We start from the raw sequence: 15,514 nt of genomic DNA, 5'->3' as shown, positions 1-15,514 counted from the left end.
TCGAATTTTGGTTATATCGAACTCACGGAATATCCCCTTGAAAATCTTATGTAAAAGTATAGGAAAGCTGCGTCATATATCGAACTCAATTTCACCGGTCGTTCGATATATCGAACTCCGCACCACGCACTGGAAAGTGTGCCTTCCCCAAAGACGATCGCATCACCCTTGGCCGTTTGCCGCGTGACGTCTTCAAGCCACGCGCGGAAGGAATGAGAGGGGACAGTTCTGGACAGTGCCGCGCCCATTCCCCAAAGGCGCTCGCATCTGCAGTTATCGTTTCCCACGCGCCAACAGATGAGGTTTGCAAGCCATGTGCGTGGGTCTGTCCATTCTTTTGCCGAGCTATCTCTCTCCTTCAGCACGCGCTACGCATGCGCCAAGCCAGCTCAGCCCGTTTTCAGACAGACGTCAGACGCTTTCTCCAGCGTGTGTTGCAACCCTCTGCCCGTGGCGGCTGACGTGGCTATGGCGCCTGCGAACGTTAAGAAGCGGCAGCTCTCCGTTTTTTTTTTTTTTTTTTTTTTGCGAGAGTCATTCTTTTTTATCGTTGTGCTGTACGTGCGACGTAGCGTAAGATATGGCGGCTGCGGACATTAAGAAGCGGCAGGCTTTTTTTTTTTTTTTTTGGCGGGAGCCGTTTATCTTTGCATGTATGAATCAACGGAAGCACTCGGTCTGCTGCTGCGATCATGACGCCCGCTCCAAGCGCGGCGTGATAAATCGAACCAGGCGTGCAATCAAGCCATCACGGGCACTCTGTCAAGTTCGCTCCCCGCCACCGGAGGAGCTATAAAAAGATAAACGCTCCCTGACGTTATCGCTGAGCAGCATCTTGGCACGCTGCCAAGAAATGAGCTGTGGATGCGATGGCCGAAATGGAGTGACGCGCGCTATCCACATGCAAGCGAAAACGCTCGCGATTTCTGCCGCAGCGACACAGAAGCCTTGTATTGAGCTGTCGTGGTGGCTCGAGCGGCAAGAGGGACGCAGTTCCAACAAGTTTGAAATTTTTCGCTCTGTCGCTGCCGCTCGTCGCTGAGATCGCTCAATCGCTTGCATGTGAGCGAGCTGGCCTTAACGCATTTTTTTTTTTAAATTCTCGGTGCAAAAGTGGAGGGTGGGTTCATTATGCGAGTGGGTTGATTACGCGACACATGCGGTATCGTTTTTTGGCATCGTAAGTGCCGTCACAAGCCGATTTTTGTATATCGAATTATCGATATATCGAACTATTTCGCGATCCCCTTCGAGTTCGATATATCCGGGTTCGACTGTATACTAAAGATTATGAAGAAACTGTGCCCACCCCCATCACCTTCTTTGCTGGGGGGCACGGTCGCTCCGCGTGCACTACTCTATCACACTAAGTGATCATGCAGCGTGCGCGTGCGTGCGGTTATGGGTTCAAGGGTTATTCTGCCATCTGCAGCAGGTTTTGCAGGTTTTTATTTTTATTCTGTTGGCGTGTCTGCTACGACGCGTCACGTTCAGGGGCGCGCGCCGTTGCCTCTCTAATAGGCCGACACATGACTCGATTGGTGCTTTCGCTCTCTCTTGCCGCGCCCTTGCTTGCAGCTAGCAGCAGTAAAGGAGGTTGTTTTAGCCTCTTTCCATCTCCCTCTGTCATCTTGATTTCACATACCATTTATCTCCATTGTGCGGGCCACCGAAAGTGCACCCTCCGTGCGCGCGGTTACTTTCGGATGGCTGACTGCGCGGGATCTTCGACTGCGGACTGGAGCGATGGCTCTTTTGATTATAAATAACAGTCGAGCTCGGATTCGGTCTCTCAAGATGTATCAAGCAGTTGTTTTCTTATATTATCCTCATTTATCTAATTTATAATCAGGCTGATAATGATGATGATGTTAATAAAAACACCTGCAGAACACTGAAATGTGCATATTCTGTTGACTATGTTAATTGTATAGCAATGGTAATCAAAAATAAATAGCTATGCTTGTTCTCTGATATGCTCGTTCCTTGAAACCAAGCCGACACTAGGGGTGTGTCATGGCCAGAAACGCCCGAGAGCGAAAGGGTTAACTACCTTCAAGATCCTCGAGTCGACGCGGCTATGCTTCAGTCTTATCTTCTGGTAAAGGGCACCTTCATGAAACATAACAGTGCAGCGTGCTCGCCTAATTATATAGAGAGGCTTTTCTTATTTGCCTCGCTTACAGAACGTCCACATCGCGGGATTTCGGAACTAATAAAAACATTCAGCCATTTCATTTTTGTTATCCTCTATCTTTTAACACAGAAAGCGAGCTTCAAAAGTCTGCTATAGCACTAATATCAAAATACCTGCTCAGTTCCTCAAGCGCATACAGCACTGAGCCTTATAGCAAAGAGAGAACGGAGGGGGCCATCGGGTAATTAAGTGTAGTTTATGAAATGAAAAGCCATAAAAGAAGTTCCAGATATAATTGTATGTAGCCAAGTACTCACAGGGTAGTTTGTATGAAGAACACTAGCTTAAAGAAATTGTTCGCTAGTCTGCTTGTGGAAGCTTTGTAACCATGGCTTCAATTCAATGTAAAGTTCTGGCAAGACCAGCTGCCCAGACAGCAGAGCTTCAATAAATCCGTGCTGTCGAATTTGTTTAAGCCCTTTCAGAGAAGCAAAAACTGCGATATAGGTACCACTGCAAATTCTAGAAAGCATGGTAAAAGTTTCCAGCTTTGCTAATAATGTTATCGCCTTTATCACATTGGGATTTCAAGGATGTATCGAACTATTGAAGATACAGTATTGAGTATCTGTATCAGAAATACTATTTTTCAAGGTATCGAGTATCGGTATCGAAGATACTTTTCTGAAGTATCTTGCCCAGCCCTGCCTCTCACGATACACAATTTTTTCTCGAGAAAATACCCCTTATCTTGCAAAACTAAGGTTCATTCCTTCGTGCCGAGACATTTGCCCACCACATATAAATATTTCATTAAAAACAAAAAATAGTCATTAGACCTCGATTACCGTTCTTGCCTGAACACAGCCATATATCATCAATATATGATGTGAAATGCTTGGGAAAAAGGGTCATCGACCAAACCGTTCCGCTGATGGGTCAGTAGTTCCTTCCGCCATCAGACAACCGTAAGTCCATTTCGTGCTGCAGAAGCCCAGAAGCCTATATGTGCCCCCCCCCCCCCCCCCCCTCTTTTTTTTTAATGTTGCTGACATTGGGCGTGCATCGAAGGTCCAATGTGAGACCCATGATGGCAAACCCCCTTTGCAGGTTGCGAGAGTTATTAGAAAATGGCCTATAGCAGCAGCGTTTACAAAGCTTCTCCCAAGCGCACACCCCTGAAAGAAGTGCCACCTTCTGCAGCCGGGATGGGAGCCCTAACAACAATGTGACATGCTCTCACAATGATTGCTGGCATTTGCCACACATGCACCTGTAAGAGCAGCATAAGATTTTATGATTTCAAACTGACGTTGAAGCTTAGCCTTTGCACTCATGCAGAAGGGCAATGCCCTGCATTTACCCACTATCACATTGTTCGGCACCTCCCGCAGCAGTGTGCCTTCAGAAAATGGGCAGTCGCTCCCATTGAAGCAATATAGTTGACTGTGATTTGATTGATCTCTTGAATAACATCGAGAATCCAATCGGCAATATTGCAACTCTATATGCACATGACATGCAGGCTCCTCACTACCATGTCTGGCATGAGATGACAAATGCAACCGCTGATGCACTTTTCTTGCATGACTTCCGACCACATGCACCATGGGAAAGACATATTGAAAGGAAGAAAATAAGGAATGTAAGTATATTACCCCCTCTGGTGGCAGAGCTTTGAACTCGGCTTGAAGCTTGGTTATATCCCTGCAAGAGAAAATTCTTGTTATTGCATACTATTACTTAAGTGCCTCGAAAGCAGTAACAAATCACAAAGAGCACACAGAAAAACTGCATGCACCAAGAATGAGTCAATTAAAATTAACTGCATATATGAATACCCAAATGTAAGTCCAACAAAACAAACAAAAACTGAGCAAGGAGACTAGACGTGCCGCCACGGGATGCTGTACACACTGGCAATATACATGTGTCTAACACACTGCCTTGAAAGCAATGAACATCTCGAAAGGCAAGACTGAGAGGGGTTCAAGCCCTCCCTCGGCTCACAATCTGCAAATGCACACTATAGAAGTAGGCTAAAATTCTGTCCCCATGCTTTCTTAAAATTTCAGGATGAAAAACGTACGACCATATTAAATGCAATGCAAAATAAGCCACCTATACGTCCCGTGCACCGCCTATAGGGGAACCAATGAAATCACCTAGCTGTCCTTTTCAAAGGTCCTTCAGAGATACAAGTTGCCACTGCTCCTCCATCATTGCACGAATGGCCGACGTTTGTGGTGGCAATCTTTTGTTCAGCTCTTGCCGATTGCTTCTACGGTGGCCTGAAGCACAAAATTTAAGGCGCCCCTTTGTGTAGAATCGACAGCACAGTTTACGCTGCAGCCATCTGGGAGAAAATAATGTTTCTTACGCCAGGTGCCTCCTACAAACCAGAGCCAAAAGGTCAGCTGCAATGCAGAGCCCAGCTTCATTGTGGGTATGCTTCACCGGCTGATGAATTATTTCAACGAGGAGTTCAGTGTGCTTTCAATTTCACACTACTTTCACGTGATTTCACTCTATTTTCACACGGGATTTCACACGATTTCAGTCATGTTGCTAGCCGAGCTAGAACAGGTAAGTACAATTTCCAGTGCATTTGTTTTTGTTTTTTTTTCAGGGTTTAAACATTTACCAAAGGAAAAATTATTACTGGAGATGCTTCGAAGTTTGTGTCACAGCGCGTTGGCAGCGGATCCTGTTTATGCAACGATGCAAATGCCGTGGGAACACAAGTGATACGAGTGCACGGGAACACGCAGCAAGCAGATGATACGGCCAGCTCCACTCCTAGATGTACTTATCAACTCCACCACTAGCGGTGTGGCTGTCGCCTTGCACGCCACCTATTATATAACAGCTTAAAATGTGGACGACACTTAAGTTCTGCCTTTCAGTGTATGATGCAGAGCATTAATGGCTCCCCTAGTGGATCTGCGTTGGTGTATGTGCACTTTCTATTATATTACCCACTAATGTGAGCCTTTATTATCTCACACATACTCATTAAATGCATACAGTCATAAATTATTACATTATATGATAGAGTGCCCAACATAGATTTAACCCCTCTGATAAACATGCTTGCATGGGATAGTAGCGTGTCTGATTTTTGATGCAAGGGTCCTGGGCAAAATTCCCATCTTACCAATCTCACTACACTGAGCAAACTACTGAGCGACTTTGCTTTGACCTTTGCTAGGTTATCAGCTATTATCATTTTTGTCGGGTCATTAACAGTAGTCTTCATTTTTTCTGAGTCATTGTTATTCCTTATTAGGTATCAAATTTTCACTCATTTCTTTATTCACATTTTTGAGGCTTATTGCGGCAGCCACCTTTCTGCGTTTCCCTTCTCTCCCATAGAAATGCAGAAGGGAATTTCCTTCTTCATTTTGCCAACTGCCAACCATGGCAAGTGCAATGACAGACAGTGCTTTCACTTTCTAGCTTCTCCCCTAGGAACAGAGAGGTGATTTCCCTCTCTCCATTTTGCCACCTGCCTACCGTGGAAAGCGTCATGCGACACAATACCAGACACTGCCTTTTCTTTTTCATGATGGGGCTTTTGATGAGGACACATTAAAACAATTTGAAATGCAACTTGTTCAGCCATCAATTGAACAGTGAGGTAGCCTAGGTTTTAGCAAATATGAACATGGCTGCCAAGAGATGACACATTTTTCTGTGCCAAAGGTCAGTTGTGATAATGCTTTTCAAAGTGCGAAAAGAAATAATTATTTTTTTTTGCCAAGAAATCATAGATGCTCAAGTGCAAAGTCTGGACCAGTTGGTAGGGAAGGACTCTTCACACAAACTTATTTGCAGCTGATAATATTTATGTATGGCCCCTCACCACCACTGAGTGCCTGCCATATGCACTGCTTGACTGGCAATCGTAGTGTTGGTGATGTGAGGACAGTACAGATGCAGTTGCAGCTCCCATTGTCCACAGGGATGCGGGACGGTGTTTTGAACACCCAAGATTTAAAATGATGACAAAAATTATGCTCTATAGATCAATGGACTGCACTTTAATCCTTATCAAGTCACCAAACACTGCTCTAAACCAATACCCATTTCAGGCCTGCCCACTCTTCTAAATAATCCTTGTATGTATGCCTGCTTATCAAGAACAAGAAGGGATGTGCCATTTAAAATGGTCAATGTGGTCAAGACTTTTTACTCTTCATTTTTTTTTTTTGCAACCCCTGGTTCTTCATTTGCTCTGCAACGAAATGTTACAGCAAAACATCTCCATGAAGACGAGTGATAAAAAGATTACAGCTGACACAAGAAATCAGAAAATCAAAGCTGACCAAAAAAAAGAAGCATACAAGTGACCAGCACGTGAACATTGACCAAGCATTCCCTTCTTTCTGAGACTGCTATCATCCCTCTCGCATTTCATACTGAATGAAAGTAGAATCATTGTCTTCCATGCATGAATTCTGGGACAATTAGGAGTGCAATAAAGCTCACAATGTTTCTACATGCACATGTACCAGATATTAAGAATTATTTCTGTAAGACATTTTCATGTTAAAGGGGTCATGCCATGGTCATCTAATATATACAGTTTTGTAGTCTGGTATATATAATACTGGACCTCATTATTTTACTTCCGAAATTTGAGCTCACTAGACTCATTCTTCATTTCAAAATAAGTGGCTGAAGTTGATACCGCAAAACTCCTCCCAACGACAGCGATCGCCCTTCTGAAATGCTTGGTGCCGTCACAGCCCGACACCGGCCACCGCATCACTTGTTGCTGTGCTGGCTCCGGTAAGCTGCCCATACCTGTACTATGTTCGCGCCTGCTCCAAGACCAGTATTACTCGCAATGACCCCAGTGAGCATGTTTCTGAAAAAAGAACACAAACTGCAGTGAAACTCGTTTAGTTTTTGCCCACAGACCCACTTTCAGTGTGACTGCTGCCAACTGTCCGATGGCAGCGCTCCCGTGCCGTAAATACCGCCGCGATGCCCGCACTGGCCATGCCTCAATTGAGATATGACGGAGCTTTGCGCCGATGTCACAAAAGCACGCTAAATTTTTGTTTCTTGAACTGGTGTTGGTATGCTGTTGTACAATGTTGTTGCCCCCACCTTATGTAATGCCCTCGGGCCTTTAAGGCTTCAATAAATGAAAAAAAAAAAAAAAAAAATGAAATTTAAAAATAATAGTAGGCCCTACGAAAAAGATTTTAAAAATGTATGCTTCTTGAGCAATCCTGATCCAAACGGTGGGAGTTTCTGCTCACAGTCGCATAGCACCTTCTGCCGGTTTAGTGCCCATGTTCTTGTATATGCTAGCTAAGGTGCTAAGGCATTGCCGAAAGCAATTTTTTTTTTACTATGAAAAAGTGTGGTCAAGACTAAGGAAGTTTCATGATCGAGTAGCCCAGTTACTATAATGCGATGCTGATCAATTACAAAGTGCCGTCCATTATGCCTTCGATGCGAAGCAATCTAGGCCTAGCGATGATTAGGGTGAACTAGACGTCCAGAGTGCCACTGTGCTTGCGGACCGGTACACAGTGCTGTAAGCCTTATGACCTTATCTTCTGCTTTCATTATGCAGCTGGGGGCCAGACTTGGGCATGACAACGTTCAAGCAGTGCAAACGATGCTGCTAAGACAGGATGTGGTAGCCTCATAGTAGCGCACCGCACCCCTACGCTGCTGCGTCATCGGGTGGTACTCGCAGTATGTACAAAAGAGCAATCGGACAGAACTCAATGCATTGCACTTTTATGTGTTAATTTCCATTGCTTTCGAGACGTGTTTCAGTGTACATTGTGTATGTTGTTGAAGCAGGCTAGCTGGTGCCCCTTTCATACTTGGGAATCAACACGCATTTGAATCCTGGAGCCGGATTACGCACCGCTCTCAAAATCACTCTCAAAGGCCCATCTCCTATTGGTCAGTTCTAACCGGTGAACACATTGGTTTTCTGCGTCACCAGTGGACGATGACGTTGAGCACCTAAATATGGCCGCCAATTGAATTGAGACCGTTTTTTTTAGAGCGACAGAAGCAGTCTCAATCGTTTGAGAGCATTTTTGAGAGCGAAAATGGCAGCCACATACATTGTGATACGCCGGCTATGAGGCAGTTGTGTCGGCGATCCGCGGCAAAGGATGAAGCACGAAGATGCGTTTGAGTTGCTGGAAGAGTTGTTCCGACTCTGTTCGACCCGAGCACAAGCAGAAATCGGAGTGACTGTGCGGCGATTAGCAACGAACATCGATGAACGGAACCTTGCGGGTGAGTGCGTCGTCACTGTGGTGGCAAGTGCACCGCATTTTTTTGCTACCGAAGGCTTCCAACCACGATTACATCGTGCTTACAGCATACGTTGGAAATGTAAGGGCGTTTGTATTGCATACTGCACCGGTAGTGAAAGCCATTGTGTAAAACGCTGATTGCAGTTAAGGTGCCGCGGGGAGATATGAAAACAAGTCGCTAGGCAAGGGGTTCTACGTACGTTGTGAACATCACAATAGTGAGTAGATTTTGTCTTTGACTGCGTGTGTTCGGCTATGAGTTCGGAAGATCACAGTAAGCTTGTATTGTGCCTATTTTATCTCAGATCTGCGATGCAAACATGCGCATTTCGTGACCCCCGCTGCCCCGCTGAACCAACACCTCCTCCACGACGTGTTTGTCTAGCGGTACTCCTGTGCACAAAAAGGTGAACGAAGGCCTGCTGAACACCTGTGTCTTTTTCTTGGGTAAGCTCTAAAAAAACCCGTGTTGATCATCGATTTTGATTATATGCACCGATGTGTGCAATGCACCACTTATTGCAAGTCGGCTTCTCTGCAAGGCTTGTTTTCAAACCAAAGGTCTCATTACCACTCGTGCATTATTTTAAGAAACGCACAGAGGCAAGTTCTCTTTTTTTTTTTTTCAGTAGTCTTCAAGATGACCTAGCAAGAGCTGTCGAAAGGGATCAATAGCTGTATACCTCCCCTTTATATGTAAAGCAAGTACAGGATGAAGGGACTATGGATTGTCCAGTGCACCTTGCTCCTCAATGACTGGTTTCGGGCCATTTGTCAAGCTCTCTGCCTGTGACACGTTTGCGACTCAAAAGTGAATGTGCCGTAAAAACGGCTACTTCTTTTTTGTTTCAGCAAAGATAGAGAGTGTTTTCTGGTCAGAAGACTTTTCTTTTTAGAAAGCTAGTCTTGCAGAGAGGCTGACTTAAGATTTCGGCAAATGATCCATATCCTGAATATGCTGAAGCTGCATGAATGAGACTGGCTAGTTATGCCAAAGAATGCACATTGCAGTGCAATTTTGTTATCATGGCAGTAGCAACAGAAGACAATATTTAGTGTTTAAATTTACTTCCTGCCTAAGAAACCGGGGTGGCTGTGTTATGCAGGTAATCATAGCACGTTATTTATATTAATACAAAGCTACAAGGCTGTCCTTACAATGATGCTCGCCTAATCAGCAAAGGTATATGTTGTCAGCATTCCTGCGAATGTTTACAATTCTGGCTGTGGGCTACTTGGTATGGATTTTCAATTGTATACTAAAGCATGCTCAAAAGCTGTTGAGATTAGCAAAAGGTGGGCCTAAGCGGATGTCGTATTTTGGTTATGCAGGAGACGGCAACTGCCCACTGGTCATGGCTGACTACACCAGTGTCAAGCCATCCCAGTCCCAGCTCACTTTCCCTTCTCTGCTATCGTCTTGCAGCCTGGTACAGTTGGCTGCGGTCACTAACTGTGCTGTAAACATGCTTAAATCACGAACATTTACTGCCTTGCTGTAATGCTGCACGTTTCAGTTTAAGCATGTTTACAACACAGTGACCGCAGCCAACTGTACCAGGCTGCAAGACGATAGCAGAGAAGGGACAGTGAGCTGGGACTGGGATGGCTTGACACTGGTGTAATCAGCCATGACTTCAGTGGGCAGTTGCCGTCTCCTGCATACCACCAACAAAAGATTGTTTTATTGCCACTTATATTAGGTAGAAACGCTTATTTCTTGGCAGCAACATTTCACTTGAGTGTTTTTACTGCAACAGAGGCGCATATAGAGAAGCACATTTAATTTACCTTGATGTACATTGACCATACAACAATAACATGTACATTGGAGAATAAATTATTAGGCTCGCAAGAATAAATTATTGAGGCTACCTATACAAATAGGTACTGTATGCATGGCGCAGTACACAAAATGCTTATATATCAGATATAACAAAGCCAGCTGATTGGTATACTATTAGACGTGTTGCTGTATGCTGTAGCAGCTGCTAGGAGAATGGCTTACTTTTCTAGGCTTCAGTGCCTAGAATGACTGCTGAATGACAAAATCTCAGTGACAATAAAATAACTGTAAGCATAACAAATGCATTGCTAGATAAGTGAATAAAGGTTATTTTACACTAATAAAACATGCAACACTGTCAAGGAGAATGCTGAACAGCTTAAGACAGTAGAGGCAGCTAAACTATAAGCATCCAAAAAATGACTACGCCATAACGTGTGATAGGTACACCTTTATAAAGCTACTTTTGTCCATGGCATTATTTTCCAAGTCTTTCTCAACAAATAACCAAAAAATTCATCTTCTGTTCAAACTGACCTTTTAACAGAAATGGCATGTACATAATGCACATAATATTGAAAGAGAATGAGGAATGTGTATAAAATGAACATATTTTGAAACACTACAGAGACTCCTTGATGGATATAAAGGACCTTGAAAACTAGTACACATTCTCCACCTTCGAGATATCTCCACACCTCTCTGGTGGGCCGTTTACATTATTGGGATCGCGGAAATTTAGCCAATTTACCAGCTTGCCTGCAGCATCACACACCAGCATGCATAATACGCTTGCTTTTCCCGCCGACAGAGTGGATACCATTCAACACGAACAGGCACTATGACACCGTCAGAGAGGCCTTCCAACAATGTGCGACCAACACCATCACTCTTCCTGCTGCACGAAATGCAACATACTAGACATCCCTATTCAGGCCTACTTTTATCCCCTCTAAACTGAGGTCTGGGGCCGAATTACGGGACTCGCTCTAAAGTTTTAGAGCGCGACGTGAAAATGACGACGCCGTGACGCCTCGGCGAGACGTCAATGCGTGACGAAAATCGGAATCAACCAATGATCACCAGGGTGCCGCCCCAGGCCACTTATTTTCATGGCAAGAGATTTATTCGCACGTCAAGGTGCTGTTTGCTAACTTTTTCATAGATATAGCATGTGAATAAATTAACTAAAGCTTCATTTTTTTCATGAAGCCGCATTTCAAGTTCAACGTCATCAAGGAAATCATGAAGCAGCTAGTTTTGCAATTAAACGCTCTCGTGGGTAGCTTCTTTTGCCATGAGAGCGCGCTGGCAGAGGCAAGCAAACCGTGAAAATGGCGCTTTTCAGTAAAACAGCTGATTCCACGGCTAATGCCGGCTTTTGCGCATCGTCTGAAGTCAAGGTACTGTGTGATGGTCCTAAATGCGCGGAGAAATCATATAGAAAGCAGTGTAATCGGGGCTTTGTTTAGTTCTCTTTAAGGAACAGAAACAAAAGAAAGATCGACTGCAGAGCACAGGCAAAATAAACTTTGTCCACACGAACATCTCACACACAAATGCTTCAGTTAGAACGAACACGGGGAAAAGCAACGCGGTTGAGCGTACACAACCACCCTCGCTCGTTTTCATTCGCTTTGCACTGTATGTCACCTTCACCTCCGCCTTTTGCTTTGGGCGCACTGCGGAGCCCAACCACCCTTCAGCGCCAACTTTGCAGCAGTCGAGTTCAGCCATTTGACGCACGCACTTGCTCACCGTCAGTCATGAGAGGCCGACTACCTGCGGAGACATCCTCCGGAGGCAAAAAAAAAAAAAGATCGGAGCATGCATGACAGCCGCACCGTCAAAGCAGTCGACTGCGAGCTTCATCACAGTTCATCGGCGCATTCGTCACACCACCATTCCGCTTTCACATTTTCAAGTCGAAATAGGCGTCGGAACAACTCGCCGAACAAGTAGAACGCATTCTCACACACCGCCCTTCGTCGTTGCTCGTGCCGGCGTTGCCGCTTCAGCGCCGCAGCCACCCCTCACACCACTCCACCGCGAACGCCGCCGCCACTTTCGCTCTAAAAATGCTGTAAAACGTTTTAGACCGTCTCGTCGCGCTCTATAAAAATAGTCTAAAACCACGGGGTGCGCGATGTCATCTGTTTTTTCGCCTCCGCGACGCAATCGCAGCATCCCGCGACGCAACTTTTCAAGATGGCGACGGCGACCAATAGAAGCGGGCGTTTTAGAGCGTTCTTAATTATAGAGCGGCCTGTAATACGGCCCCTGGTAGAACAAACTCGTTTTTGCCTCGGTGACGGTAAAAAAATTTATAAATGAAATGACGGTAAAAAATTTCTAAATAAAGTGTTTTCTTTCTCTTGAACAAATCAAACGGAGCATAAACATCACAGTTTCTATATCTTGCACAGACTGAACAACATCAGCAACTGAACACGAATGGAACGAAGCAGCAGCAAACTGAGCCAAAGCCCAGCAGTGACTGTCCCCGTGGCTTGCACGAGAAGTTAGTGGTGGAGGGTCGTGAGTCATATCTCGTTTCCCGCACTGCAGTCGCGAGCTCTTACATAGAAGCTACCACCTGCTTTGTTGATACTGCCAGCTTCCATCTATCAGCAGACGTAATATTGTAGCCTTCATTTTCCTTCTGTATTTTCTAAAGAAACAACACAGCAGATCACATGGCTCCAGCTCATCGCTCTTGTCATCGCTGGTAAGCACTGATGGAAAACACTCTTCAGCAAGTCGACTTAGTCGATTTTCGTCAAACATTTTCACCAAGCTGTTCATTGTAGGCTGGTAGCCTTCACTGCTTTCAGTCAGAGTTTTCCGGCTACTAACGACATCCGCACAGGATCTCAATTTTAGACAACGCGTAAAACGCAGCAAATAGTCGGAAAATCAGCTTTTTGTAAGTCGCCATGTTCATGCCTCGCGGTGGTCAGTGGACTCTCTCAGCGAAAATAGTTACCTAGGAGCCCATTTTGTAATACTAAAAATGCTTCTATTTTCAGTTGCCGTTTTTTAGCCTCAAACAATGTTGCTTAGGTAAATAGAATGTTTCTAATTTTATTTGCTGCGTTCTCGCGAAAAATGTTTGCAAACGGCCCCTTATCGTGCTAATAAAAACTTCCGGGGCGGGGTTCTGCTATTAAGCACCCTAGTGTTACTTGTAATTGGATAATTCCACGATGTCGTTCTGCGATGTCGTCACTCTTCACATGTCTGGGCCTCGTCATTTTGACGTCACGCTCTCAAAACTTGAGAGCGATTTTGAGAGCAGCGTATAATCCGGCGCCTGCCCACACAACCCGCCATATCCTACAAAAATTGAAAAGCTCAGTTTGCGCTAAATGCAGTTGATGGCATGAATGCTGTTTGGTCCGCCACATCGGCTTCGAGCAACATAATGCGTCACGGTTGACACCGTGCATAAAACATGCAAAAGACGAAGTGGCGTCAGCCTATGTCGTCAATGGCCGTGCCGGTTGCCAGATCAGCAAGCTGTTTCTAAAGAAATGAAAAAAATAGATTTACAAATATCTGCAGCTCCGATGGAGCCCAAAATTTGAGGTTTAGTTGCTTGAAACATAAGGAAAAAGACACAGTAGGGTGTCTCCACGTAAGATCAAACAAAGCATGGTCGGTTGACCTTTTATATTTATTTTGAATTTTTATATATTGTTGCCTGATGACTGAAAAAAAGAAATTTGCAATTGGGTTTGATGACAAAAAAGTTTTTTAGAGGCACGGGGAATTAAAAATGACGAAGAGGTGGTGTTCCGTGCTTATCTTCCCTGCTGTTTTAACCAACTCTAGTTACCAATTACACAAAATATAATATTTATTATTTATTTATTACAGGTTATATTATATAGCTCAACATTAAGGAAAGAAGCCAACAGTCGGTGAGGCCAAGGAAAGCATTGGGTTATTGTACTTGGTCTTTATTTTTTTTTTAATTTTTACTTCATAATCACGTAAATTAGTAATGTAATGTGTTTAGGGGAAAGATAAATAAACACAAAGTAGAAAGAAAAACAACGTGCCGATGGTGGGAACCGAACCCACGACCTCCGAATAACGCGTTGTCGTGACGCTGGGACTAAGTTGACCCGGCCTTCACTTGGTAGCGTGCAGAGACTCGGGGTTGAAGTAGGATTGAATCTTCGAAGTTGGTGAAATATGTACAAGCAGGTTTAATGGCACTTTGAGAAACTTATTTACAAGATTATTTACACGAAAAAGAAGGGTACATCAGCAAAATGGCAAGCGTTAAGAGTTCATAGCGAGAAGCGACTGGATGAGCTGTTTACCCAGGGCTCAGAGCGACATTTCGTGCTCTGCAGCGTCCTTAAAACCCCCTATGTCCAGCCCCTCTCTGAAGATGCTGACCAACCAAATCCAGGGCACGCCCCTCAGATATCGGCATCCAATCGAACACATCACTGCACTGATGGTCTGAAGCACTGACTGGCCCGGCATTGTTTCGTTGAGCCTGGTCACTTGTTGGCGGGAAAAGCTTGGGAACGGCGAGGAGGTACATTTCTATTCTTCAGCCAAGAATCGATAGGCAGCTGGTTCCGGCAAGTGGATTTACTTCTCAGAAACCCAAGTGCACGTGGGCGCCGCATACGCTCCCAGCATTGTCCGTTTTCGACAATTGCAAATCTTTCCTGCATTCCCGGGAAATCATTTAATGGCCGTATGCGTCATGCTCCTTTCTTGTCCTGCACGTCAGCGGACTTGTCACTCTGTCGTCTCCTTTGTACAGTAGGCATTCCTTACTTGACCATAGCGCTTCTCGACGGGAAGGGTGAACAAAAGAAAGAAAGCACTTCCGGCTATTTCCCGCAGGGGAACGTTTCTTTGTGTTTTTCCAGACGTTCTCTTGACAGGGTCAATTTGGCATTTGCAGGGTGTCCACAAAGCAAAACAGGCTTACAAAACAGGATTCCTGGAAACAGGCTCACTTGGAGCCATTGGACCATCACCACATATCCACAGCACTTATTCATGCCCACAGGCGAACAATAGAGCGCGCCAATGCGGATGCACGGTCGTAACAGCCTCCTCCCCCGCCAGAAGAGTCTCGGAGGGCAGCAGTCGCAGCTGCAGCATGAAGAGACGACTTAATGGCCTGCACGTGAACGCTTGAAGCTCGCTGTTGCTTGTCGCGTTGTCTTGATTGTTGTAGGCCAAATTGCTCGAGCTGTCTGAAACTCAACCACATGTCTAAACAAGCACTCGGCTCCCGTCTGAAGAGACCAGGTTAAA

At 45.0% G+C, this 15,514-nt stretch overlaps 1 protein-coding gene across 3 annotated transcripts in view; it reads right to left on the bottom strand.

Annotated features, from left to right (window-relative positions):
* Positions 1-15,514, bottom strand: part of LOC146206254 (snRNA-activating protein complex subunit 1-like) — a 96,005-nt gene that overhangs the window by 28,012 nt on the left and 52,479 nt on the right. For all 3 annotated transcript variants that reach the window (XM_084590871.1, XM_084590872.1, XM_084590870.1), the window contains one exon: positions 3,796-3,844. In XM_084590871.1, the coding sequence (XP_084446997.1) occupies positions 3,796-3,844 (49 nt within the window). The remainder of the gene's footprint in view (positions 1-3,795; positions 3,845-15,514) is intronic.

This window comes from Amblyomma maculatum, chromosome 1, assembly GCF_055883805.1.
Source record: "Amblyomma maculatum isolate TAMU_Amacu chromosome 1, ASM5588380v1, whole genome shotgun sequence".
NCBI classification, from domain to species: Eukaryota; Metazoa; Arthropoda; class Arachnida; order Ixodida; family Ixodidae; genus Amblyomma; species Amblyomma maculatum.
Note: the sequence above shows the minus strand (reverse complement) of the source record. Positions and strands in the feature narration are given on the sequence as shown.